The 24863-nt window shown below is 43.2% G+C and overlaps 1 protein-coding gene across 1 annotated transcript; it reads right to left on the bottom strand.

The window, feature by feature from the left end:
- Positions 1-577: 577 nt before the first annotated feature.
- Positions 578-19467, bottom strand: SLC14A1 (solute carrier family 14 member 1 (Kidd blood group)). The gene is made up of 9 exons (XM_068562777.1): positions 19321-19467; positions 16238-16394; positions 15485-15674; positions 12790-12918; positions 10817-11009; positions 7742-7889; positions 7402-7536; positions 2634-2683; positions 578-751 (listed from the first exon to the last, which is right to left on the bottom strand). The coding sequence occupies exons 1-9, from the start codon at positions 19465-19467 to the stop codon at positions 578-580; spliced, it is 1323 nt and encodes a 440-aa protein (XP_068418878.1).
- Between the last annotated feature and the right edge of the window lie 5396 nt (positions 19468-24863).

Genomic DNA, 24863 nt, shown 5'->3' with positions numbered 1-24863 from the left:
ACATGGGACAGCATGGAGGCGGTTCTGCTGAGGAGCTGGGGAAAGAGCTCAGTGATGGGCCCTGCGATGTTGACCACAGCTGTAATGTGTAACTTGCATTGATTTTAAATAAGCCAAATGGCTTATCTGAGAATTCTGGGTTGACTTTGATTTTGTGACTCTGAATTCCATTCACTTAAGGCTTAGCTGGTTTATAGAGATTAATTTTTTAATACTGTTAACATCATGTACAACCAAACACCAAGAATATCAATAAATATCAATAATTAGCCTTGGTCTTACTTCCTCTTTCTGGTGGACCATTCTGACTTTATAAATACAGTACAGTCTCAGTGCCAATGCCCCACTGGGGTTTAAAATTCCATAGCCAGAGCACATCACCTTGATGTGTCTTGTCACTTGTTTGGGCATGTTTTGGAGTCTGAAAGAAAAATACAAAATGAGCAAAAGAACAGATCACCGATGGCTTAGTATAAAATTTGTTACTAGTAAAAACAACAGTTTTGAGACCCTCGAAGTCAACTGGGGCAGTTAGTCAGAAATGACTTGTGACCATGGCTGTGGATGGGGGTTGCATTCACAAAGGGCTTTCAACCATCCTTTTCTTGGCTTGTAGGTAGAAGATGCGGTTTTCTTCAGGATAAGTGACTTTACTGAGGGGCATCTTATAGATGTTGGGGTTTTTCGTGGTCAGCAGGAGGAAGAGTAGTGTCGCCAAACAGAAGGGCCAGGTACAAGATGGCAATCCAACCTGGAGCAAAAGAGACAAGTCACATGTTCCTTTGAGATCCTGTTGGAGGATCTCAGAGGAACCACGCTTCACTCCACTGTCATTCAGCTCAGGGGATGACTCGCTGGGGGCACTGCTCTGGACTCTGCTTGTCCCTGTGGAGAATGAGTCTAAGATCTCAGGGCATTCTGCAGCTGAAATGTCAGCATGCATTCCTTAGGGTTGATGTATGTCTTTTCCTCCCTCTCATACAGCCAGACTTCCTACACCGGAAGTGCAAACATGACACCTTGCTCCCAGAGATGACACTTCGCCAACCACCAATGGCTCCTGACCACTCATCAGGTCCACAAAGCCATTTTTTGATTAGTTCAGTCCTCTCTCCCCTTGACCTCTACCCAGACTAGGTCTTGGACTCTACTTGCTTTACTTCTTTTTGTTCCATCTCTCAAAAAGACTGTAAGCTCCTTGATGGTAGCTCTTCCTTCTGTGCGTCCATGGCAACTCATGCAATTCTGAGCACACACCATGTACTTGGTTAGGTTTGGCCCTATACGTGGACCCCCAGGGTGTGATGGTACACAAACCTGACTTCACATCAATCATCTGGAAGAGTTTAAAAAAACACAGATGCCTAGGCATCATACAAGATCTACTCTACCAGAAATGCCAAGGGACAGGGCCTGAGGATCTGCATTTTTCAAAATCTCCCTAGCTGACTCTATTTTGCAGCCTGCCCAATTCTGGCCCACAGGCCAAGGTCTGTGAACCTTTGTTGGGATGTGAAGGGCCCCACAAGCTCTAAGGCATCCCATCATGCCTGTAACAGGGCTTTGATATTCCACCATAAAGATACTGTGTCTCCAGAAGGACCCTCCCAGGTAAGCTCTCGAAGCTGCTGTTGAGAGGGCTACATGCTGTCCTAACCCAGTGGCAGCCATGACCACATCTACATGGATAAAGTTATCATGAACCGGCCCTGCATCACCTGCAGTGGTTGGTGAGCAAGAGCACTGAGAGGTGGGGGACCCCAGAATACTCGGGATACTGGGCTCCTCAGGGGAGGGGAAGGACAAAGTCAAAGGAAGGAGAGAGTAGCAGGAGGCTCTTAATGGGCAACCATTTTGGCTACTAAATAATTCAGCCAGGGACTTCTCTGGTGGCACAGTGGTTAAGAATCCGTCTGCCAATGCAGGGGACACAGGTTTGAGTCCTGGTCCGGGAAGATCCCACATTCTGTGGAGCAACTAAGCCCGTGCACCATAACTATTGAGCCTGCGCTCTAGAGCCCAAGAGCCACAACTACTGAGCCCACATGCCACAACTACTGAAGCCCGCACACAGCAACGAAGACTCAATGCAGCCAAAAATAAATAAATAAATAAATTTATTAAAAAAAAAAATTCAGCCAGGACATGGGTCTAAAAAAGTCTTACTGATGACTGACTGGGGATTAAAAGAAGATAAGGGGTATGAAAAACTGTTGGCTTAATTAAAAAAAAAAATCTGGGTCTTTAACCAATTATTCTTTTCCTCCCTTTTCTGATTTATCAACTAATACATAGTCCTGGTTTTCTGTTTAAGTGAAAGATATTCTAAAGTCAACTTCTTGACACTCAGAGTTAAAGTATGAACTTGATAATATATTATACACCCTAAGTTTCACTTTTTAAAATCAAACAATCTGATATTTTTAGCAAGCCTGGTGATTGTAGTTTGGACTAAGGTTTACTGTGTTGCTGGAGGGTAAGTGAGGACAGGTGCGTCTGGCAGATGGACAGTAATGGCTATCTGTCATGGATCCTGCCCCGGGATGCCACCGAGGTGGACTTCAGGAGGGCTTCCATATCATTGAAAACTGATCGATCACACTGATGAGAAAATGAGATTAAAGCAAACTCACCACAGCCATCAGGTTGGACATGCTAGCTCCAGCATAGGCAGTGAACAGGGCTACAAAAAAAAGGAAAGAAGAATGCTTGGTAGGTGCACTTTTCATTACAGGAAAGACTGCCTTTAGGTATAAATTCCTGGAATGTAAACTTGTGCGTTTCACCAGCGAGCCGAGTATCCTGGTTACAAGTATGAGCTTAGAGCCAGCGGCTCTGGGTTCAAATTCCCAGCATCCACCCCGTAGGAGCTTGATGCCTCCTCTCGAAGTCCCCATTTCCTCACCTGTACAAGGAGGTAATAGGAATCTCTCTCTCACGGGTTGGTGTGAGTGTGAAGAAGATAATGCTTGGGCTTAGCACACAGTAAGTACTCAATAAAGGTAGCTTTTCTGTGGTACTATTTTGTTGTTATTATTAATAATACTTAAGGAAAAGGCCTTCCATGGTAAATAAACTTCCCCATTATTTTATCCAAGAATAATAATTAAAATTAAGCTTATGAATGTTCCTTGAGACAGCATACAATCCCATGGCATCTGGGATTCTCAGATCAATGGTTAGAATTCACAGTTCCAAAAAATTATGGTATATATATATATATATATATATATATATATATATATATATGTATAAATATATATGTAGTAACTCAGAAATTGGCAGAAACTGAACACAGACCTGGGATTCCTCCACATAATAACATTTTCCCAAATACCATTAAGGTTGGCATACAGGTCAATTAATTAATATCCTGTTTTTATTTACTTTGAGCACAATTAGAGTAGGTAATTTGAGTTATATGTATGACTTTCCATGTAAAACAACAAAAACAAAGATCTCAACTAGCTAACTCAATTCCTGGCCCCAAGGGGGCTCACGGAAGCCCTTAGGTTTCACAGAGGCAGCCTGAAGAATAACCTTCTTATAATGGCCACATGGTCACTTGGGCCAGCAACACTCAGTGTTAGACACACTCATCATCTGGTCCTCAAGTCCATCGAGAAGTCACATCTGCTACTCTGGGGAGTTGGGCAGCGGTGGCAGGAGGGACCTTGTGATCCTCCTTTACTTTACTATAGACTTCCATCCTTTTACCGATATTTTATATTTTTATCCTGATATTTTTTGTTCAACAGTATACCTAATTCTTTCACATCTGAATCGTCTCATGCTAATGGGAAAGGCTCATCTTTGGAAATGATCTGGGCTTCAAATCCCAGTTCTGCAATTTTGTTTGTTGTGCAACAAATCACTGAACTAGGAATCTAGTTTCATCATCTGTAAAAAGGCAACTTGAAGAGTTTTTTTACAGGGAGGTAATGAATCTCAAATGAAATCATATATTTTCACAAACAGCAGCTATAAACTCATCTCTGTCACCATGGGTTGGAAGTACTGCTCTGAGCAGAAGGGTTGGAAGATTTTCTTTGCTTGGCTTTGATAATTTCATTCTTTTCCCCACATTTAGTTCATTCATTCATTCACTCATTCAAGAAATATTCACTGGCCATTGGCTAAGTACAGGGGACACTCTGTCCCTTCTCTCCTGAGTGCCAGCTTTTCTATGACACTCTCTTGTGCACATGAGACCTTATTGACATTTCTCTTCTAGAAGTGCAATAGCTTAATACCTATTAACGCAATTTTGGTGCTCGAGTCTCATATTGTAATGCTCTTTCAATTCCCTGTTGCTTTTCTTTCTATAGTAAGAGTATCAGATTATCTAACAGTTGCTGCCCATCACTTAGGACTAGCTGGGTTGGGCTGGGAAAGCCTTACATTAGAGGTGAAGTTCTGTACACCATGGTTTGGAGGTGATGACCCTGATAGCATTCTGAGTAGCTGAGGGAGAGAAAAGGCCCTTGAGTGTGGAAGGGAGGACTGGATCCTAGTTTTTCATAGACAACGTCCCTCCCCACAGACCACCATGTGTGAGTCCTACTATGATAACCCAACCTGTAAGAAGAGATACAAAATGTGTTTACAGTTTGCACTGATAAAATAACAAAATTGAGGAGTTCCCTGGCCATGCAGTTTCTGGCTTAGGGGCACAGGGAAGGCAGCTTTACCAGGCTCTATCAGTGATTCCCAAGTCCTCTTTCTGATAAAGCCATAGGAGCTAATAAAAGAACACCTCTGTGATAAATGTCTGCTATTTATTTACCTTGGCTGACAAGGTTGATCTTTTGTTTGGCAGTATCGGGGTGATATGGGCAAGCATAAACTTGCTGTGTGATTTTACAGTGAGATTTGCTTTATAAGAGGGACTAGAGGTCTGTCACAAAACTTTATGTCCAAAGATGAAAAAGACTGATAGTGCCCAGTGTGGATGAAACAGGCACTCTCATATACTGTCAGTGGCAGAGGAAATTGGTACGGCCTTTGTGGGGTGCATTTGGCATCTATTGAAATTAAAATAGGCAGAGCTGGGATTTGGGCACCAGGGAGGGTCTGGGCTCTTAACTAACTCAATATACTGACTTAACCAGTATGCTCTACTAATAATGAAAATCTGATCTATCCAAAGGAAGGGAGATGTGATAGGCAGAATAATGGCCCCCAAAGACGTCCATGTCCTGATTCCCAGAACTTGTGAATATGTCACCTTACATGGCAAAAGGGACTTTGCAGTTGTGATTAAGTTAAAGATCTTGAGATGGAGGATTATCCTGGATTAGCCAGGTTGACCCAATGTGATCACAGGGTCCTTATAAGAAGGAGGCAAGAAAGTTCTGTCTAAGGAGTAGGATGGAGTATTTTCATTTTTTGCTTTATACTCTTCTGTATTGATTGAATTTTTGTTTGTTTTGTTTGGTACAATAGGCCTGTACAACTATAGAAGTATAGAAAGAAAATAATGGTGATATCACAGCTTTGGGAAACACACATCTGTAAACATCTTTGGCTTTTCCTTTCCCATAGTCTGTGAAGACCTTCACAGACCTTATCAACAACTCCTGTGACCAAGACAGTTTCTGCTTACCTTTAAGGATGTGCTCAGACTGTCCCTATGCTGGCCCAGACCATGCTTTCTACCAACTAGAATTCCTCCTCTTACTTTTTAGGACTTACAGAAAAGCCACCCTTTCTAGGAGGTGCTTTTTGGTGATTCTGAACTATAATGTTCCCCCAGGGACGCACTCTGCACTGTAGGTGTTTCCTGGCTCTGCACCCTGTGGTCTCCGTGGGCTTCTCTCTCTTACTCACCTGGCTTCTGTTCTCTGTACAGAAAACCGCCTGGGATCTAAAGCTTCTGAACCTCTAGCTCTTCCTAGTACTGTCTGGGTTGTACCATCAGTGTTTAATACGTATTTGCTGCTACTGCCAATACAGAAAGAATAAAGGTTTGAAACCTCAAACCAACCTCAGAATAAAGAGTCTAACCCAGGTGAGCTCAGGAGGCCACATAATCTGTTTCTACCCTTCTCCTTTGCCCTAAGCTTTAAACAAGTATGGGAAAATGAGCAAAAATTTTGACAGGACTATTAGGTGAAATAGTTATGTAACTATAAAGAAACTGACAAAATGACATGTGAATGGCAACACCACAGCAACCTGAGTTTTGTTAATCTTCCTACAGCATTAGACAATCAAAATTGGATTAGGCCTTAGAAATCCTTGGTTCCATCCCATGTCCTGTCCAATGCAGGAACTCACTCTAAATCCTGCCTGACATGTAGCCCATCACTTTAATAATGGCTGGATTGATTAATCTGGTGATAAAATGACTCTAGACAAATATTTCCATGAGATTACAAAAGTTTCTGCATGTTCCAATATCCCTCCACCCCTTTGTCCCCAAGGAAGTGTCATTTCCTTCATTCTAGCACATTATCTTACACACTTTTATTTGTGTTGAATTAGGGATGCCAGAAGCTATAAGTGAATAAGCTCCCCTTCCAATGGCCAGTGAAATCCATGGTAGCTTTTCAAATCCAAAGCACTTGAGGTCTGTTTTCACCTAAGTGCCTGAATGGTACTAAAGGGAAGGAGAGTAGTGTAGTGGGCGTAACTCTGGAAGTTGTTAGCAAATGTGGATTCTGGACTTACATTTACCCCTAATGGATGCCTTTCAGTGTGTCACTTTCTCTCTCTGCCCTTATGTAGAACCCCAACAGTAAAATGAGAACGATGGAGTGGAGATCTCCAGAACCCTTTCTAGCTCCCATAGGCTGAGTCTGGCTAGAAAAGAGAGGTTAGAAAGGATTAATATAGTAGTTCTCAAAATGTGGTCCCCAGAGCTACAGCATCAGCACCACCTGGCACCTTGTTGAAAATGCAAACTCCTCCCCCTACTTCTAACAATGAGTCAGGGACTGGGCGTGAGACCCAGCAATCTGGGTTTTAACAAGGCTTCCAGGTGATTCTGATGTTTAGTTCATTTCGAGAACAGCCGGATTAAGGTGATTCTCTAAGGGCCCATTAATACCACCTGATTCACCAGGAGAACCAACTCTATACTTATCTTGTTTCCTTTTAGTTTCTTGGGTCAAACAATTAGTATGAAGAACATAGGGCAAGTCAAGTTTCTATCCCCCAACATACACGTATTGTAAAATGGTTCTCTCGTCTTCAAAATGAGTAACGAGGTAGACAGAGCAGACCCAAATCCTCCCAGAGAGCGGAGGCCAGTTGCCCTGGTCCCATCCTCAGCAGATAGCAGGGGGCTCAAACTAGAACTCCTGCTCTAGTTTCTCACACAGTCCTTTCTGACTGTTTGTCCTTGATGTTGATCCCATAATCATAAGCAACCATTCCCCAGATGCACAGGATACTCACCGCAGGCAAGAGCCAGGAGGTGGGTTTGCCAGGTGAGTGCCATGAACATTCCTCCAATTGCAATGCAGGTTAGAGAGCTGTTGAAACCCCAGAGTCCAACGTAGATGTTCTCAAATGGAGCTGAAAGACTGAGGCCTATTAGGCAAGACAGGAGGAGTCAGAACTTCGGACTAAATGCAGGATGCTCTGGAAGGAGTCTGGGGGTGGGGAAGTCATCCAAGAACTCCCACTGGTCCCTTGGAAGCAGACCTTCAAGAAAGGTCTGGGGTATAGAAGATGCCTGAGACAATGGATGGAGCAGAGGAGGTGCTCAGTATCTGGTAACAAGTCTTACACTCACCTGCTGCCATCCCCAGCAACGACCCGACCGCAGCATGTAGGCACATGAGTGGGGAGGAGAGGAGGATGGCGCCTAGGAAGATGCCCCCTGTCCACGGATTATCACAGCCATATATCTGGCCAACACCCACGGGCAGGGACTTCAGTAACTGCAGAAACAATTTAGAAAATGCGGTCGTTAAAACTACTGTACAGAAACTCATAGGGCACCCACAAACACAATGCGATGTCATTTTAGATTTAGCATATCTTATCTTTCAAGATCAGTGCTACTAATTTTTAAAATTCTCTCTCTTTCTACGGAAAAATCTCAGTCATTCTTCTGCTTTATCCCCAGAGATACACCAGCCCTTCCCTGCTGCGTGCTGAGCATGCCTTTCCTGGACCCTTCACTCTCTGGCTCTACTGCTTGCACAGGCACCTGGCTTTGGTCACTGATAAGCTCCCAGTGCTGTGTCACTGCTCCTCACTGATCCTGTGACGATCGACCATGCCTCCCAGTGAGGGTGGCAGGGACCACAGCTTACACTTCTATTGCTTTCAACTCTCCATCAGTTCTGAGGCCAATAAATCAATGCATCTCTATGGTCAATAGAAGTATTATTACTCCCACGTAATTTAGTTATTAGTGCTAAGGCCAGAGACCCAAAGTCGGGTTATCTTATCCACAACTCAGAAGCAATTATTGGCAGGTTCATGAGTCAGGACCATATTTACACTTCTGTTGTTAATGAGAACATGTATTAGTTAATTAATTTTACTTTATTTTTTGTTTTTTAAAATTTATATTTATTTATTTACTTTTTATGTTTTTTTGTTTTAATTTTTATTAGTTTTTATCAAAATTTTTTTAAATTAAAAATTCTTTTTATTTTTCATTATATATACATTTTTAGAGAGCTTGTATTAATTTAAACCGAGATATCCTTAGCTTATTCCAGTTATCAACAACTGCCAGTCCTCAGAACACAAAAATACATGTAAATATCACAGTTCTAGCTTTCTGGCTGAGTTCTGAATTAAGGTAATGTGTTCACAGAGTGGCAGTTCTTAGGAACAAGGTACAGGGTTTGATTCAAGCTAACAAATGATAATTCCTTATAACAACACTTCTGGTAGGGCTAGGATAGGCATAATTAGTTGTGTTAGTTCTGTTTTGACCAAGGCTATCAGTGAAAGGGGCCCTCCTTACCTCCCATCTCACTCCTTCCACCTTTTGGCAAGGACCTTTGGGAGGCAGTGACTCTGATGCAGGGAGGCCAGCTTTGGCACAAGGAAGTGTCCGCTCCTTCCATGAATTAGGCTGGATCCAGTGCTGGTTTCTGATGCTAGTCTGGTCCTTGCTCAGGGCACAGGATCATACTGTGAGTTTGATTCTAACCTAAGATGGGCCTAAATTCTTCCAGCCCATGCTGGATCTTCACGTCTACACAGGATCATTTCCTGTTTCTTCTAGATCAGGGAACTTGACACAGGCAAAGACCGTGTGGTCTTTTATCGCAGAACTGGACAGCAGAACTATCCCTCAGGTAGCCAGGGAAACGGGGCGTTGATGAGATGGGAAATAAGTATGCTGATGTTGGAGAGGTAGTTCAGAGTGAGGAGAAGGACAAGACCCCCCTTCCCCATGTCAGCACCGTCCACTAGCAGTTTCCGTGGTGATGGAATATTCTGTATCTGTGCTGTCCAATACGTGCAGTTATTGAGCACCTGAAATGTGGTTAGTGAGGCTAAAGAACTAAATTTTAAATTTTATTTAATGTTAATTAACTTTACATTTAAATTAAAATAGCTACTGTATTAGATAGGGCAGTTTTAGTTAGTTTAACTAATGCTATTTTCTCATGGGCAGTTTTGATAAATTTTTTATTTTCCTTCTGAGTTATTTCTATATGCTCCCATTCATTTTCTGGGCAAGAAGCTAAAGAAAAGTCTACTTGAACTCCTCACATGTTTTGACTGCTCAGCAAAGAGGACAGCAAAAGGTATTTTATAACCTGATAGCGGAAAAACCAGTCTCTTGCACCCTAAAAAAGGTAAGGTTGGTTTTCTTCTGATTTCAAGTGTTTTCTTTTTCTTTTTTTAAACAATCAAGAAACCTTAAACAGATTTATTAAATAAACAGCAATACAAAGAGCTGGAATTTGATTTGTGTTAACCAGGCTTTTAAAAATAGTGCTCTCTCTATGCACAACTGTAATGAAATACACAGCATACATCCTAGGATAGTGGTTCTCAAACTCTGGCCCACGTCACTATTATTTGGGGAGCTTGTTAATACAGGCTCCTAGGCTCCACCCCGATGATTATGATTTAGGGAGTCGAGATGGAGCTTGCATTAGTATTTAAAAAACAGTGATTCTTATGCCTCCGAAGCCTGAGAAATCTGAATTACTGTACGTATTCTATGAGATCCACCATAAGAAAAAGCAGAATAGAGAGGTTCTGCAACAGGATCTAACAGTAAACAGCCAGTTCTTTTGATTGGAGGAGGCAGGTCAGGGAGGACTTAACACCAGGCTGGAGGCCCCTGCCTCAAGGGCTGGTCTCCATCATACCCCACAAATAAGGGCCAAGTTTGAAATAGAGTGTCTGAATTTCAGTGGAGGTATACTCTGGAGTTAGCACTGCAGATTTTAAGAAAAGAGGAGGAAAAGTTAGTTTTGACCAAATAGTCATTTAAAAAATCCCTTAGAGCCCAAAGCTTTGGAGTAGAACAAATAAGCATTTAGACGGCAAGAGGAAGGTGGCAAAGGACTTCCTGGTGGTCCAGTGGTTAAGACTCTGCTCTCCCAATGCAGGCAGCCTGGGTTTGATCCCTGGTAAGGGAACTAGATGCCACATGCGGCAACGAAGATCCCGCATGTGGCAACTAAGACTTGGAGCAGCCAAATATGTATTAAAAAAAAAAATTCTTTAAAAAAAAAGAGGAAGGTGGCAAGGTCCCCCCAGTGCTGAGTCTCTATAAGGTTCTGATGCCCATGAATAATTAACCAGGAGGACACGGGGTGTCTTCCAGAGCCAGTGGCGGGGGTGGGGCTGGGGGGAGGGGGTGTAAGAAGATAGTGTATCTTACCTGCAGGGCACTGAGGTCAGACCAGGTGACGTTGGGAACTGAGGTTACAGGTGTGAACAATTTGCTTGGGAAAAATGGATTGTAATGTCCCGTGGCAGAAAGATACATTGACAACGCCATGTTGAAGGGCAGAGTGAAGACAGGGAGGTCCCATTTGCAGAACACGGAGTTCAACGCACTTGAGAAAATTGGACTAAAAACAACAACAGAACAGAATGGAAGAATATGCATGTGAAGCCTTCCAAACTCCCAATGCCCTGGAATGGAAGCCAGGTTGACAAACTGAATCTCTATACTATGGAGGGGCTTTGTTTCATTGGCAAATATGTCTCTAAAGTGTTGTGTTGCCAAACTTCTCACAGAAAAAAAAAAACACAAAAAAAACAAAAAAAAAAACCCCAAACCCAAACACACCTGGAATAAATCCTGTCATAGAATAATTCTTACATACAGTCAAAAATAAACTCTCAGCTTATTTGGCTTGTGGAAAATTATGCTCTGGGTTTGCTCACAGTGAGTTATAAATCTAGGTTTTAAAAATATTTTTGAACTATTTACGACATCTGAAAAAAATATTGTCTAAACAGTTAAAGCCCCTTCTGTAACCTACTTGATCATATGCACCTCCCTCCCCACCAGAGGCAACCTTGATCTTGAACTTGTATACCATCTCCACGAGTCTTAGTATATTTAGTCTTGAAAAAGAAAAACAATGGTCCCAGGGAGGATGCAGGTGGTGTGGACTGGAGGAAAGAGATCTTAAACTCAGGAGGGCAGAGTTTTAAGTCCTTGAGCAGTTGAACTGTGTGGCCGAGGGCAGGGAGGTACTTTCAGTTCCCTCATCTGTAAACTGGGAGATTGGATTTTATGGTCTCTGGGCCCATTTTGTTCCCTCACTTGTTGATTCAATCAAGGAGCCATCACTTTAAGGTCAGAATCCCAGGTTTCCGGAACTGGGGGAGAGGGTGAATGACCATGTGCAGATGATGCCTCGTGCCCTTGAGCTTTATCTTCAGGATAGGTGGGAAGTCCCTCCTGAGCAGGTTGGCCATGCCGGCAGGTTCTCCTCCACACATCTGTGCTGCAGCCAGGGTGGGCACACTGTCCATAGTGGGCTGCACGTATCATTTGTGTGGATACTAGTATTTTATATTCTGAATATACCATGGTAAGAAGGAAATGTTTGTTTTCAAAAAAGAAAAAAAGGATTTAAGACAGTGTCAATGTAGAAACTAGTTTGAAGGATTTAGGGTTAAAAAAGGAATCGAATTTAGTAAAGAATTATTTTGAAGGGGACAGGGGCAGATGGTAAGGGGAGTTCATACAGGCACAGGGGTTCTCAGTGAGGTCCCTGGATCAGCCACATCAGCATCATCTGGGAAGTTGTTAGAGATGCAGATTCTGAGGCCCTGCCCCAGATGGGCTGAATCAGGAAGCGTGGGGGAGGGAGCAGCAGTCCGTGTTTTAACAGGCCTGGCAGGTGATCCCGATAGTGTGCATGTTTGAGGACCACTGATGTGGGGAGTGGTTCTCAACTTTGGTTGTACTTTAGAACCTCCTGGGAGCCTTCAAAACTCCCAATGCCCTGGAAATACCCCAGACCAATTACATCAGAATCTTGTTGGGGGGTGGTTGTGAGGTGTGTGTGGAGGCCACACGCATCGGTGTGTTTGAATGTTTCCAATAGACATATCCTGAAACTAAATTTAAAAATATATTTTTCTAAAAATTGTGTTATATACATAACATAAAATTTGTTTAAATTTAAACCATTTTAACCATTTTAAAGCATTCAGTTTAGCAGCATTAAGTACATTCACATTGTCATACAACTATTACCGCCATCCATTCACAGAACATTTTTCATTTTGCAAAACAGAAACTCTATACTCCCTAAATAATAACTTCCCCCATTGCCTCCTCCCCCTATACATTTTTTCAAAAAGGCATTTCCAAAACCAGGTACAACTTACCAAGTCATGGACATAGCAGATACAGGGAATAACAGCCACCAGAAATAGTTTCCCTTGTCTGAAAAGACAGCCATGAGGATTCCCACCAGGGTGGCATTGTAGCCCTGGAGCCCTGCTGCAATGGCGGACCTGTGGGCAAAAGGCACAGCTTGGACACCTTCCAGGAGGATGTTGGCTGGAGGTGCACATAAATGACACTTGTAAATTCCAGATAATATTTACATTTGAAAATGAGATTATATTTAGGATTTTATTGCAAAGTCTGTAGACGCCAAATACTAATAAAAGCATGAAAAAGTAAAATATACATAGATAAAATGCAAATGTGCACATAGAACAACCCCTATAGAGGTATCATAGCTAAAGATAGAATTCCAGCATCTAGGGGAGGAAAGGGAAATCAGCAATCCAACCTATTCTGCTTCCTTTTACCCTTTCGTTCCAAAAGTTATTATTTCTTTTAAATCATTAGGACCTCTGACTTGAATAGAGCTTTGATGTGAAACTGTTTCCTAAGCTTGATTTTCTTGGTGAGAGATGTAAGATTCTTAAAAGGTAAATTTACTTCCATGGTGTCTTTTATCTTATAAACACAAATCTTCCAACTTAGCATATATTTTCATCTTCCTGTGCTTCCATTTTGTTGTCTCCAGATACACATTTCCAAGTTATTGCAAAGAAAAACAATTACTTTTACTTGGCAAATTACTCCATTTAATTATGTGCATATTTAGCACCTAATTCTTTCTTGGGTCCTTTTTGCTTCCCAGCATTTAACCTCACTTCTAAATGTTGTCCTGGGTAAGTATCTACTCCTGGCCAAAATGGTTCCCATTTCATATTTGGGGACAAGAAGCTCCAAGTGAGAAATGGAATGATTTCTATAGAATAAGCCCCAGAGCTGACAAGCCAGGCCCCCCAGGGCTCTGAGAGTTGGCACCTTGAAGGTACCCAGCATTCAAGGATGAAGTCTGTAGGAGTCACGGGTGTGCAGATGGTGAAGTGGGTGGGTGAGGTTGAACACAGGGCCTGAGAGGGAGGTGATGTAGCAATGAGTCACGCTACAGGGCAGTACAGGATGGTGTGAAAGCTTCTCCCGGCCTGTTTGTCCCTGGAGCAGGAGGCACCAGTTCAACAGCAGGGTGATATTCATCTGGGCAAGAGTATTAGAGGTGAGACTCCGTGCTCAAAAGCCCTTTGTCTCCCTTAAATAATCCTTCAGGATATGTGGCAGGTGATGTGACTTGTATTGGTTTAACCCAGGAAATGATAATTGAGGCCATACCTGATGGCAGTGGAGAGCTATGCAAGGCTTGTCCTCTCAACAACTGACTTTCAGATTTAAGGCTTGAGTTTGATCAAAAAAAATTAACTGCAATGCCTACATGTTGTGGAATGCCATAGTTTCAGCAACAGGAAGATGCGTATTCACTTAAAGCAGAGGATTACCTTTTTAATGTGCCCTTTAGGACTGAGGAGAGTAAAAGAGATCTGAAAACTAGCACATGTAAATATGGCTTGTCTTTTAAACCAGTGGTCCCCAACGTTTTTGGCACCAGGGACCGGTTTCATGGAAGGCAATTTTTCCACGGACTGGGTTGGGGGGATGGTTCAGGCGATGCGGAGCGGCAGATGAAGCTTTGCTTGCTAGCCCGCCACCCACCTCCTGCTGTGTGGTCCGGTTCCTAACAGGGGGTGTTGGGGACCCTTGTTTTAAACCATACTTGATAAGGAAAATGGGTCTACTTCTACTGGGGCAAAACAATGAAGAAGATTTGATATGATACAATCCTGGACCACACCTCCAAACTGGACAGACTGTTTCTTGATGTGCATTAGAACAGAATTTGACCGAAGGTACAAAATCACCCTCCACAGAGAACAAGTAGCCTCCTTGGACCTGATGGGAAAGTGGAGCATTTTCTGACTCTCTCCCCGAGAAGCCCCTTAGGCAGTTTACAGTAAGTGTTACAGGAGCTTAGCTGTAAAATGACCATCCACTGGGGATGATGCATGGATCCTGGACAGCTAGAAGACCAGCAGTCTCCCTGAAGGAACTGGTCAGGCAGGAGCCGTCTCCTCCCATGGTAGGAATCAGCTCATCAATTCTTCAGTGGCAGATAGTTTATAAAGTACACGCTATTTTTAGCCTAACACATAGCTCCGAAGACACGCTAACATTACTTAAGTCAGAACTTGCTTACTTGGAATTTATGTCAGTTTGTCTCTCTGGAAGCTGAGCTAATCTTTGCACTGTCCATGAAGAATGAATTTACTAAACTAAGCATGGAAATAAGATATAATGGGATTAGTGGGATTTTTAAGCCACTAAAACTTTTCCTGCACCCATATTCATTTTTTGCGAATAAACAAAATGCTGATGATAAATAATTGATCAATCGTTAAAGCAGATCCCTTTGGACCCTACCCTGAGAACTACTTATAGCTTTGTTCTGGTTACCATGTAGTGCCAGGAGGATCTGGCATCATTCAGACTGGCCGCTTATTCAGGTACCACGAATAAGAGGCTATAAATGATTTCCTGACCTCTGACTAAAGGCACATATAAAGCATTCTGTGGAGTAAAGGTTGATTCTCCTGGGGAGGGTGGGGCTTTATCACTGTTGCCCACAGTCCCTGGTTGGCTCCTGTGTTCTAAGAAGCAACAAGCGGAGGTTTGGAGGGACGCGCCTACCTGTCCTGACCGAGCAACAGGGCTGTCAGGGTGGAGACCACAGTTCCCACACAGCCACTGAGCGCCCACCAGGGGTTCTGGACCAGGAGTCCCACCAGGATCAGGATTCCGCTGATGGGGTTGCTGACAAACACCACTTGGGATATGCCCCGAAGGACCCAGTCGACGAACTGGAGCGCCTGGGGTTTGTCTGGAAGAGATGAGACGGGCAGAGCTAAGGAAACAACGAGGCAAATGGGGCTCCTTCCCAAGTCCAGGGCCCACCCTAAGCAAAATCCCCTCTCATGAAGGTGAAGCTAATTTTTGATATTCCTTGAAGCTTTTTCTCTGAACCCTTTCCCCTTAGTGACCTTCAGATCCCTGAAAGCAACCAGTTTCTTTCCTCTCAATCCAACTGCTCCTACTAGAACCTCAGTTCCAGAAAACATCGAATGCACTTATTTACCACGCTTAGAGGTTCAGATTCATACGCCAAAGGAATGAATTACCAATAGTAAAATTTCAGTTTTTAAGTACCGAAATTATAAGGAGGAACCAGGTGCCTTCCTCTGATATGAACCGGACTGTGGCCCTGACCACTATCTCCATTAAAAAAAATTTGAAGAAGTTTGCCGGTTAGAAGATAAAAAGTTAAAAAAGGGAGAGGAAAGAGATAGATAGAAGGTAGGGGAGTATAACTAAAGATATGACTAGAAGAACCAGCAAACCATTTTCCCCCAAAGCCACTGCTCCAAGGGATGGAAGCGTAAATACCTTTAAGCCAGTTGGCAAATTCTTTCATATCACCAGTTATGTAGCCAAGTGCCTTGGGGAGGCATCTTCTCTTGCGAACTGGCGGACCCTGATTTCCACCCTGGTCCAGTTTAACCACAGTGGGGCTGTCCTCCATGGATAGCTCTTCCTCTGGCTCCTTAAGGAAAGAACAGAGCTCATAAACACCCTAATGCAGAACACTTTGGACTGGCCAGTGTGGGACCTGGTCACAGTAGCCACAGAGGATGAGTTTAAAGGCACTTCATTTGGACCATGACATCCCATGGAACTAAGAAAGCACCATTTTCCTCTTGAAATGTTGTCACGGGGATTATTACCAAGACCCAAACCCCATACTATTTTTGTCATCACTGTTTTCAATGCCACCATGAAAAAAGGTTCTGGTCTTTAATTTCATAAGGTTCAGTTTCTAGCTCAACAAATATTTATTGAGCACCTATATCCTACACTCAAAGAGCTCAGTCTAGTGGGAAAGACTGAAAAATAGTTAATTTCAACATAAGGAGTCAGATAATGATATAGAAATAGCTAAGATAAGTACTTAAGCTTCTTGCTGCCAATGAAAGGAGCCAGATTTCAGGTTACAGACCAATCAGCTACTTTCCAAGACAAGCAGCCATTTTAAATTAAATTTTTATTTTACAAAAAAGAGTTTTGTTTTTAAAAGTTTGAAAGAGAAGAAATGTTTACAAAACAGTTTGTGTGTGTTAGCACAGCCTAAGAAAACCGTCTCATACTCACTCTCCAAGTCAAAGATTGCTTGACTATGTCATCACATCAGGCAACTGCCTCAGATATTCTTTATTTTTGGAATTTGTTATTTAAATGTTTAAAGACTGGAAAAATAATATTCCACAAAGGTGTAGAAAATGGGAAAGGTGGAGGCGGACCAAGCTGTTGAAAACCAAAAAACTACAATCTAAGAATTGTATGCTGTAAGAATGTACAGGGCATACAGCATGCCTCGGGGAAATACTAACAGTATAACCGTGACTGGGGCTCACTATGAGACTCTTCACCTCATGATAAGTGTTAATAGGAAAGCACCAGCATCAACAGAATATGGTACCCTGTAGACAAAAATGAAGGTTTTATGGTGCCGATGGTAGATATAAAAGAATACCAATGATGTCATCCCAGAAGCAGGCAAAGGGAGAAAGACCATGGCAAAACTACCTTGAGTTTGCAAGAAAAGCAAGGAGCACAGCCAGGCCAGTGTGAAGTAGGGGAACACCAAAACCATCAGACCCGAGAAGGCACAAGTGTGGAATGTGGAAGCCACAGGCAAGTAAGACATGACCAAGGAAATACCCAAAACTCGTTCAGTTAAACCAGCTCGTCTTCTCTCTGTGGCCAGGCTGTGAATAAGGGGTTCTCGTGGCTATTTTTGGTCCCATTGTTGTTCCATTTACCATAGCCAACAAACGGCTATTAACAGATAATAAAAGTTATGGCTTTTTAAATTTTTATTTTTTGCAATTCAGATTTTAGTTTTGGCTTCTATTAATCCCAGTACAGAAATCAACGTAACATTTTTTATTGAGTCACAATTTCACTTCAGTTGTATTATTTCATTGCCCAACTAACCATTCTGCTTTTGAACAATGGCCAACCATTCCACAAAGTAGAAGCTGTTTATGCAATGCATTCTCGACCAAGGTCATTTTGTCTTGGCAAAATAGTGATAGAAACCAGCATTTGTGAGACTTCCAATGAACATTTGCATTAAGAAATTCTTAAACTGAAAACTGCTGGAGGTCAGGAACCAAAACTAAGTCTATATGGAGCTCAGCTGGCCCCAAAGTTAAACAAGGAAAACTGTTTGAATTATTAGCAATTGTGAAAAATTGGATTTTATTTCATAAACTAAGTGATGACTATCATTTATTTTTATTTATCTCCCTCTTTAAACATCATAACTGAAAATATTGCTTGGCAAGCCCTTTCCTCAGCGACAGTGACCCCATTCTCAAAGCCATGCATCTTATGAGAGGCATCAGGCTCCAGTCCAGGCAATGACAAGAAATTGCCTTGAGTTTCTGTAACTGAGTAGATCTGGCCCTACAGAGGCAGCACTGAATGAAAACATTAAAGTGGACATTTTCCATCAAGTACAGAAACAATTAGGTATATGGGTTATTCCAGGGTGAACAAATTCATGTTCTCAAAATTTCCAGCATTTATTTATTTATTTTAGAGGGTTTTAAATACATCATCCCCTCAGAGATTTTGGAGATACAGATATGAAACCTGATATTCTAACTGGCCAGACATGACTGAGAACCTGACTGGCCAGAGTTCCCTGCCTAGCCACCAGAAGTTGCATAAAGATTGAATCATTTATCTGAATACACAGCCCAACATATAGAAGACTTGCTGTGCTTTGTCTTTCCAGTATCCACATATTGGGGTAGGTTGTGCCGTTGCCATGTCCTAGAGAGAGGGGTCTTCTCATGAGTTGAGCAGACAGTTGCTGCTGTGGCCGAACCCCCCGGGAACCATTTATTCTGAACTCCTGAATACTCTGGAGCCCTGGGAACCTTGACTAATTGCTCCAGAACTTAGGCGTGAGAATTGGTTATGAGAAACCAGCAACTTAAAGGTTGTGGTTCACCCTAGAATTTTATCATGCTAGACTGTTTACATTTCTTTAGGGAACTTTAAGAATCCACACATCCTAATTGGAAAGGCAATGCAAGGCGATAAAGCAGGAACTTAAACTGATGCTCAAACTTCTCAAATCTAAGTAGGTTATTGAATTTCAACTAAAAAGACAGGACCAGAAAATACAAGGAAGAAACTCTATAAAATAGGAGGAGCATAAGTTAAAAATACCAGACTACTTTTTCCTAGCTTTTCCATGGTTGTCAAAACTCTGCAGCACAAAGGTCCAGCATCCAACCCCAGATGAGTGTCTTGTGACTTTCTTGACCAAGACCCCTGTGCATCTGGCTCAGCCCAAGCTGCACTGCTCAGCAGAGCATGAGGACCCACTTCCCAGGCTCTGTTCAGAAAAGACACAGCAGAGTCACAGAGACAGAAACTGCACAAAGGTAGCATACTTGTTCTGGTGGCCCATGGGCCAGGGCCAAGCTTAGCCAGGGGAAGCCTCTGTGCGCTGCCTCACGAGCTTTTTTCCCAAAAGGGTCCCTCCAAAGAGGACCAGGAGGGGCGTCACCAGCGGCGCCAATCAAAGACCGTCCATTCATCCTTCCTTTCTTTCCATACATGACAAAGGGCAAAAATAGATGAATCAGCAGGATTCGTGCCCTGGCTGTGATGTGAAATGCAAGGTAGAGAGAGGCAGGAGCTCTCCCAGGGAGTTCCTGGGGAGAGGAGACCTTAACAGAGAAGGCCGACTTCTCCATAAGCAAGAGCTCCATCAGCAAAAAGAGACGATGAGCTGACTGCAGACACTGAATGTTCGTTTTACTTCCCTTGAAACAAAAGAAAAAAAATGGCAAACCATCCTGCACAGAGACCTATGCATAGATTTTGTTCTGCTGCGTTTCTCCACTAACAGGAAGCTGACAGATCTGAAGCCTGTTCCAGAAGGAGGGGTGGGCTTCAGGCTCTGAATCACTTCAGGCAAACTGTTAGGGCTCCATCTTGGGGGTCAAAGCCAATGCCACAATTTCCCTCCGCCTTGATCTTTACAAATGTGAGAAGGAGAAGGCCTGGTATGGGTTCTACTTTCTGTGATGAGATGCTAGCCACACTTTGTATGCATAGCAAAAGCCCAGTCTAAGAAACTGCTAAATGGCATTTTTTCCCCCTTGTATCTGAATAGGAACTGTTAAAAATTGGACATCGCCTTGTTTATAATAAACAATTCTTAGTTGAATTCAACAAGTGTGGCAACTTTTTGTTTCCTTTTTTTTTTTTTTAAAAAGTTCCATCACATCCAAGGATAGTATTCTTCCTTCAGAGGTCCCAGGAAAGTCATATGTGTGGTATTTCTTTATTTTTTTTCTTCCTCTTTTATTTAATTTTTACTTTCTTCTACTGGCTTGGTTTGAAATCTGAAAATTTACACTCTACTAGAGTGACTCAGAAAAATCCACAACCGTGGAAAATATTACTGACATGTCTTAGGAAAAAACTGTGTATGTGTATGTGTATGTTTATCCATGGTTAAACAATCTGGTTAATACCTGACCAGTGGGTTGCATTATGTATATTTTTGTTTGATAAAGAACAACATCCAGAAACCCAACTGTAAGGCACTCATCTTATACACAGTTTTAAAAAAAAGAAAGAATGAATGAAATAAAAAGGAAAGAAAGGGACAGGTAGGACTGTCACATTCCCCTTTCACATTTCCCCACCACCAAAATCACCACGTCTTGGAGAATGACATCCTTGAGCTCAACAATGATATTTCCTTAGCCAAGAGAGAGAGAGAAAAAGTTGAGAGAGCATATAATTCGAGGCTTCATTTTATAGAAGAGAAAACTGGGGTCCAGAGTGGGGACCATCCACGTTCACTCAGCAGGGTCCGCCTTAGGGAATAGGTAAGCCCTGGTGGCTCTTCGTCTTCCAGGCTGGAGCCACACACATTGATGCCCCCAAGATTCTATTCAAGTCAACACACAGTGAAGGGGCAGCTTCTGAATGCCGGGATGCAAGGGGTGTTAGGGTTCAGTGACACAGTAGACACAGCCTGTCTTCGTGGCCTCCCTGACATAACCCTGGGGAGGGGGTGTCGAACAGCAGCAAAGAGCTCTGCTACGCCTGGTTTCACCTCATGCCCTTGCCCGAAGCAGTGACTCTTCTGACAAACAAACATCTCACCGTGCCTCAAAGTAAGCCTCACTCTCCTGTATCGCTGATATATCTACAACAAGGCCTATATGTGCTGAAGTTAACATCCCAAGAATATTCTGGAAGCTGCACCCGGTGAGTTTACAGCAGGAGGCAGAAAGCACTTTTCATAACCCAGATCACTAGTACAACAAAGCAGTACTCATCATTCTGAAATATCAAGATTTCAGTTAAACGACATTCCTTGTTTTATTACAGGAAGTACAACTCATTCTATTGTCAGCATATGTTAGAAATTTGTACAATTAGAGAGCCCTGAATGTTGTTAATTTTCTATGCCTCAAGTATCACTTTTAAAAATAATACAAAGTTTTGGATATAGATATAGAAGAAAGCATATAAACATTCATGCTCTATCATAAATAAGAGAATTTTCAGCACTGACATTTATCTGATTCTTACAGTAATCTTTATTTTAGTTAGTTTTTGATTCTAAGCAGTGAGAGGTGCTCAGGTTTCTCTAAAGCTCTAACCAGAAACAAAGAAAATGCTGTCAGCTATCCTGTCTCCTGATTAAAACACTTCTCTCCTCAGAACACACTCCCCTAGAAGCCTTGAGGTCTGAATTCCACATCAGAAAGGGTAGCTGCAAAGAAGCTGCCAAATTCGTGCCTGTAGTGGGACTGACTCATTCTCCCAATGGGTGTTCCAGTGCCCTCCCTCCAGCACGACAGCACATAAAACCATAGTTGGAAAGGGCCATTCCCAGTACCCACTTCTTTTTTTTGAGTCGTATTGATACATCTCCAATTTTACTTGTTTCAAAAACACAGCCTGAAACTCCTGTAGAGCATCGGTGAGCTCAGAGTCCTTTAGCACCTCAAGTGGACTCCTTGCTGAAACCCTCTTCCACACAGAACTCCGTGCTGATCCACCCTGCTGTAGAAACCATGAACCAAGACGCTGCTTGCAAGCGTCCAGGAAGAAGCCCATGGTTTGGGTAAATGGCTTTCTAGTATACCAGAACTCTGTCTTTGCTGCTTTTACTCAGTTTCAATCATCTGAACATATTTCTCCATTAAAAAAAGAAAAGCGAAAAAGAGCAAAAATTAGAGAGGTCTAAGAAGACAACCTCCCGACAAGGAACAGTTAGAAATGAACAGAGATGAGGAGAGTACTCACACTGCAGCTGGCTTCCTGGGCAGAAGGCACTGGCTGATAAAGCCCTGCTGGGCTCTATTAAAAGGGAGGTGCTTAGGAGGAGGGTGCTGGGGGAGGCACCCAGCACTTTGATACTCAGAACCCACTCTGCATATCTGTGCTTCTTTTTTTCTCCTCCCACTTCAGGCACCAGGGCCAAAGTACTGCCAAGCAACTGGCCCCCTGTCCTGTGCCTTCTGTCTGTCTGTCTCTGTTCTTGATTGGGTGCCAGCAGCTTTGCCATCGTTTCTGCGGGTTCCCAGGTCTTTGTCCAGCAGCAATCCTGCTCAAGCTCATTGTTGTCTTCCCCGTGCTGTTTCCTCTAGCGCCTACCCTCACCCTGAGATATTCTGGGGAAGATTTGTAACTGAAAAGGATCAACGAATGTCAAACTAAAAACCGAGAGACACGTTGCTACACAGTAGACTCTGGAGCTAAGTATCGGCTCCCAGGGTGGAACGTTCTCTCAGACTTGATGTGGCTTCTGCACAGGTGTAGGAATCCAGCAAAGCTCTGCAGGGTGTGGTGCGAGCGTGGGGGAGAACCGGGGTCCACGAGTTGTTTTCTGGAAACCAACCTGCCCTTGTCTCCAGTGAGGAGGAAAACAAAAATATAAATGTTTCCCTGGAATTGTTCCCCTTTCCAGGTGAGAATCCCAGGACAAACTGCTGCCTTTAAAAGTCAGGAGGCAAACACTCCATAGCAGAGGAATCTAAAATTCAAGTGAGAAATCCCTTTCTTCCCCATTTTTCTTAAATTTCATTTTTGTGGCTTGTTCTGTGATGGCAGAAATCACGTGTACTCTGGTTCACGTCTATGAGCACAGAATTTTAAAAAACAATAAAACACACAGAAAGCTGTGCAGGTGTCAGCGGGGCCTCCCACCCACCTGGATGAGCTGATAGTCCTCATCAGGGAGGCGGCCAGCAACTCTCTGGCTCCACCCCCTGGACACCAGCCAAACCACAGGGCTCCATGTCGGGGGGATTCCCTCCCTCCAAGTGTCCCCTGCGGCTCAGGGTATGTGTGTCTGGGGCCTGGGAGGGAGACCATAGGTCCAGGTTTATGACCAGAATTTTGAGGTTCAGGCAAATCTCCCTTCAACATTTTCTTCCTGGTAAAATAAGAAGAAAATAAATTCCTCAGGTTACCCTGAAGGAGAAAAATGAATCACAAGAGGATAGTCTGAGGGCCTGGTATAGGAATGAAAGGAATCACACTAGTGTTTCCATGAGTTCCTTATGCAAATGGGCTACGATCCCTCGTGGTAATAATAATAGTAATAGTGATAGTAATGATAATGATTAGAATTGCACAAATGGTTGGGCATTCACTCTATGTGCTGGGCACTGCACTTTGGGGCTAAGCACTTTGTATGCATTAGTCATTTAACCATCACTAAAATCCTCTGAGGTGAATGCCATTATCCCCTTTTTGCAGAGGAGGAAACAGGCTCACAGAATTTAAATAACTTGCCCAAAGTCTAACACTGAGGTTTGTACTTGTATGTACTCTAGCATCATCCAGTATTTCCAACTTCTGCCCATTGTTTGCCTTTCATTAATTCATTAATTAACTCAATGAGCTCAGCCATCAACGTGTATCTCTAGACCTCATCCTAAAGCCACCTCCACATGGTACCCAAGCAGCCTTCTGCCTCAGTGGCCTGAGTGGGCTGCTCAGGGGTGGAGGGTGTGTACTGAGTCTCAAGTCTTCTTGCAGAACAACTTCCTCCCCACCCTCCCTCCCTGCCCTCTTCCCTAATCTTTGTAAAGGCACACCTTAAGTTGCTGATTACAAGATAGAGCCGTGCTATATGGTTTACATAAAGTAGTGCAAAGCACGTGGGATTCCAAGTCAGGCAGACCTGAGTTTGAATCCTGGCTTTGTCCCTTACTAGTTGTGTGACCTGAGATATGTTACTCTCTCTGGACCTCAGATTTCTCACTGTAATGCTGGGTAAGTTGACTTCCTTTGTAAGGTTGTGATGAAGTTTTGTAACCATGTATGTAAATCTCTGTACCTGACACATGGAGGTGTCACCATTCGGATGTCTGCTCTTCTCAATCTGGGTTAGTTTGTCCTTGAGGATTCCTGAAAGGGTCCCTCTTCCCTGCCTGAACCAGGGGAAAAGCCTTCTTGGCTCTGACATCCAAAGGTGTGTAGTTATGAGCGTGGAAGAACCCTGAAGTGGGTAGGTGGGAGTCAAGTTCTCACACTGCAAGACCCCAAGGTGCCAGGGTCTGCCCTTGCCCAGTGGCTGTGGCTTTGGAGAGAACCCTGAGCTGGACATTAGAGGGATAATTGGGCACCCAATAACAAGTGCATACATAGGTTCTTAGGTGCTTTTAAACAGCTCTAATTACACAATTCAATGACATTTTTTCAGCCCCTCCTGGTATCATTTATTGAGAGTTTGAGTACCGACATCGTTTTCCTTCCCGAGTCACCCCCAGACCTCCTCATGGTGGAGGTGCCTCCCTCTCCTGGTTCTTGGAACTCATCTCTCACCCTCTTTCTGCCTCAATCACAATGAACATATGAGGAGGTTTCCCTCCTCTGACTTTCTCCATAGAGTTTCTGCCCCTAGAAAGTTCTTTCTCTCCTCTCTCCCCACCCACTTTGCACAAGCATCCACACC

This window comes from Eschrichtius robustus, chromosome 14 (genome assembly GCF_028021215.1).
Source record: "Eschrichtius robustus isolate mEscRob2 chromosome 14, mEscRob2.pri, whole genome shotgun sequence".
Taxonomy (NCBI): domain Eukaryota; kingdom Metazoa; phylum Chordata; class Mammalia; order Artiodactyla; family Eschrichtiidae; genus Eschrichtius; species Eschrichtius robustus.
Note: the sequence above shows the minus strand (reverse complement) of the source record. Positions and strands in the feature narration are given on the sequence as shown.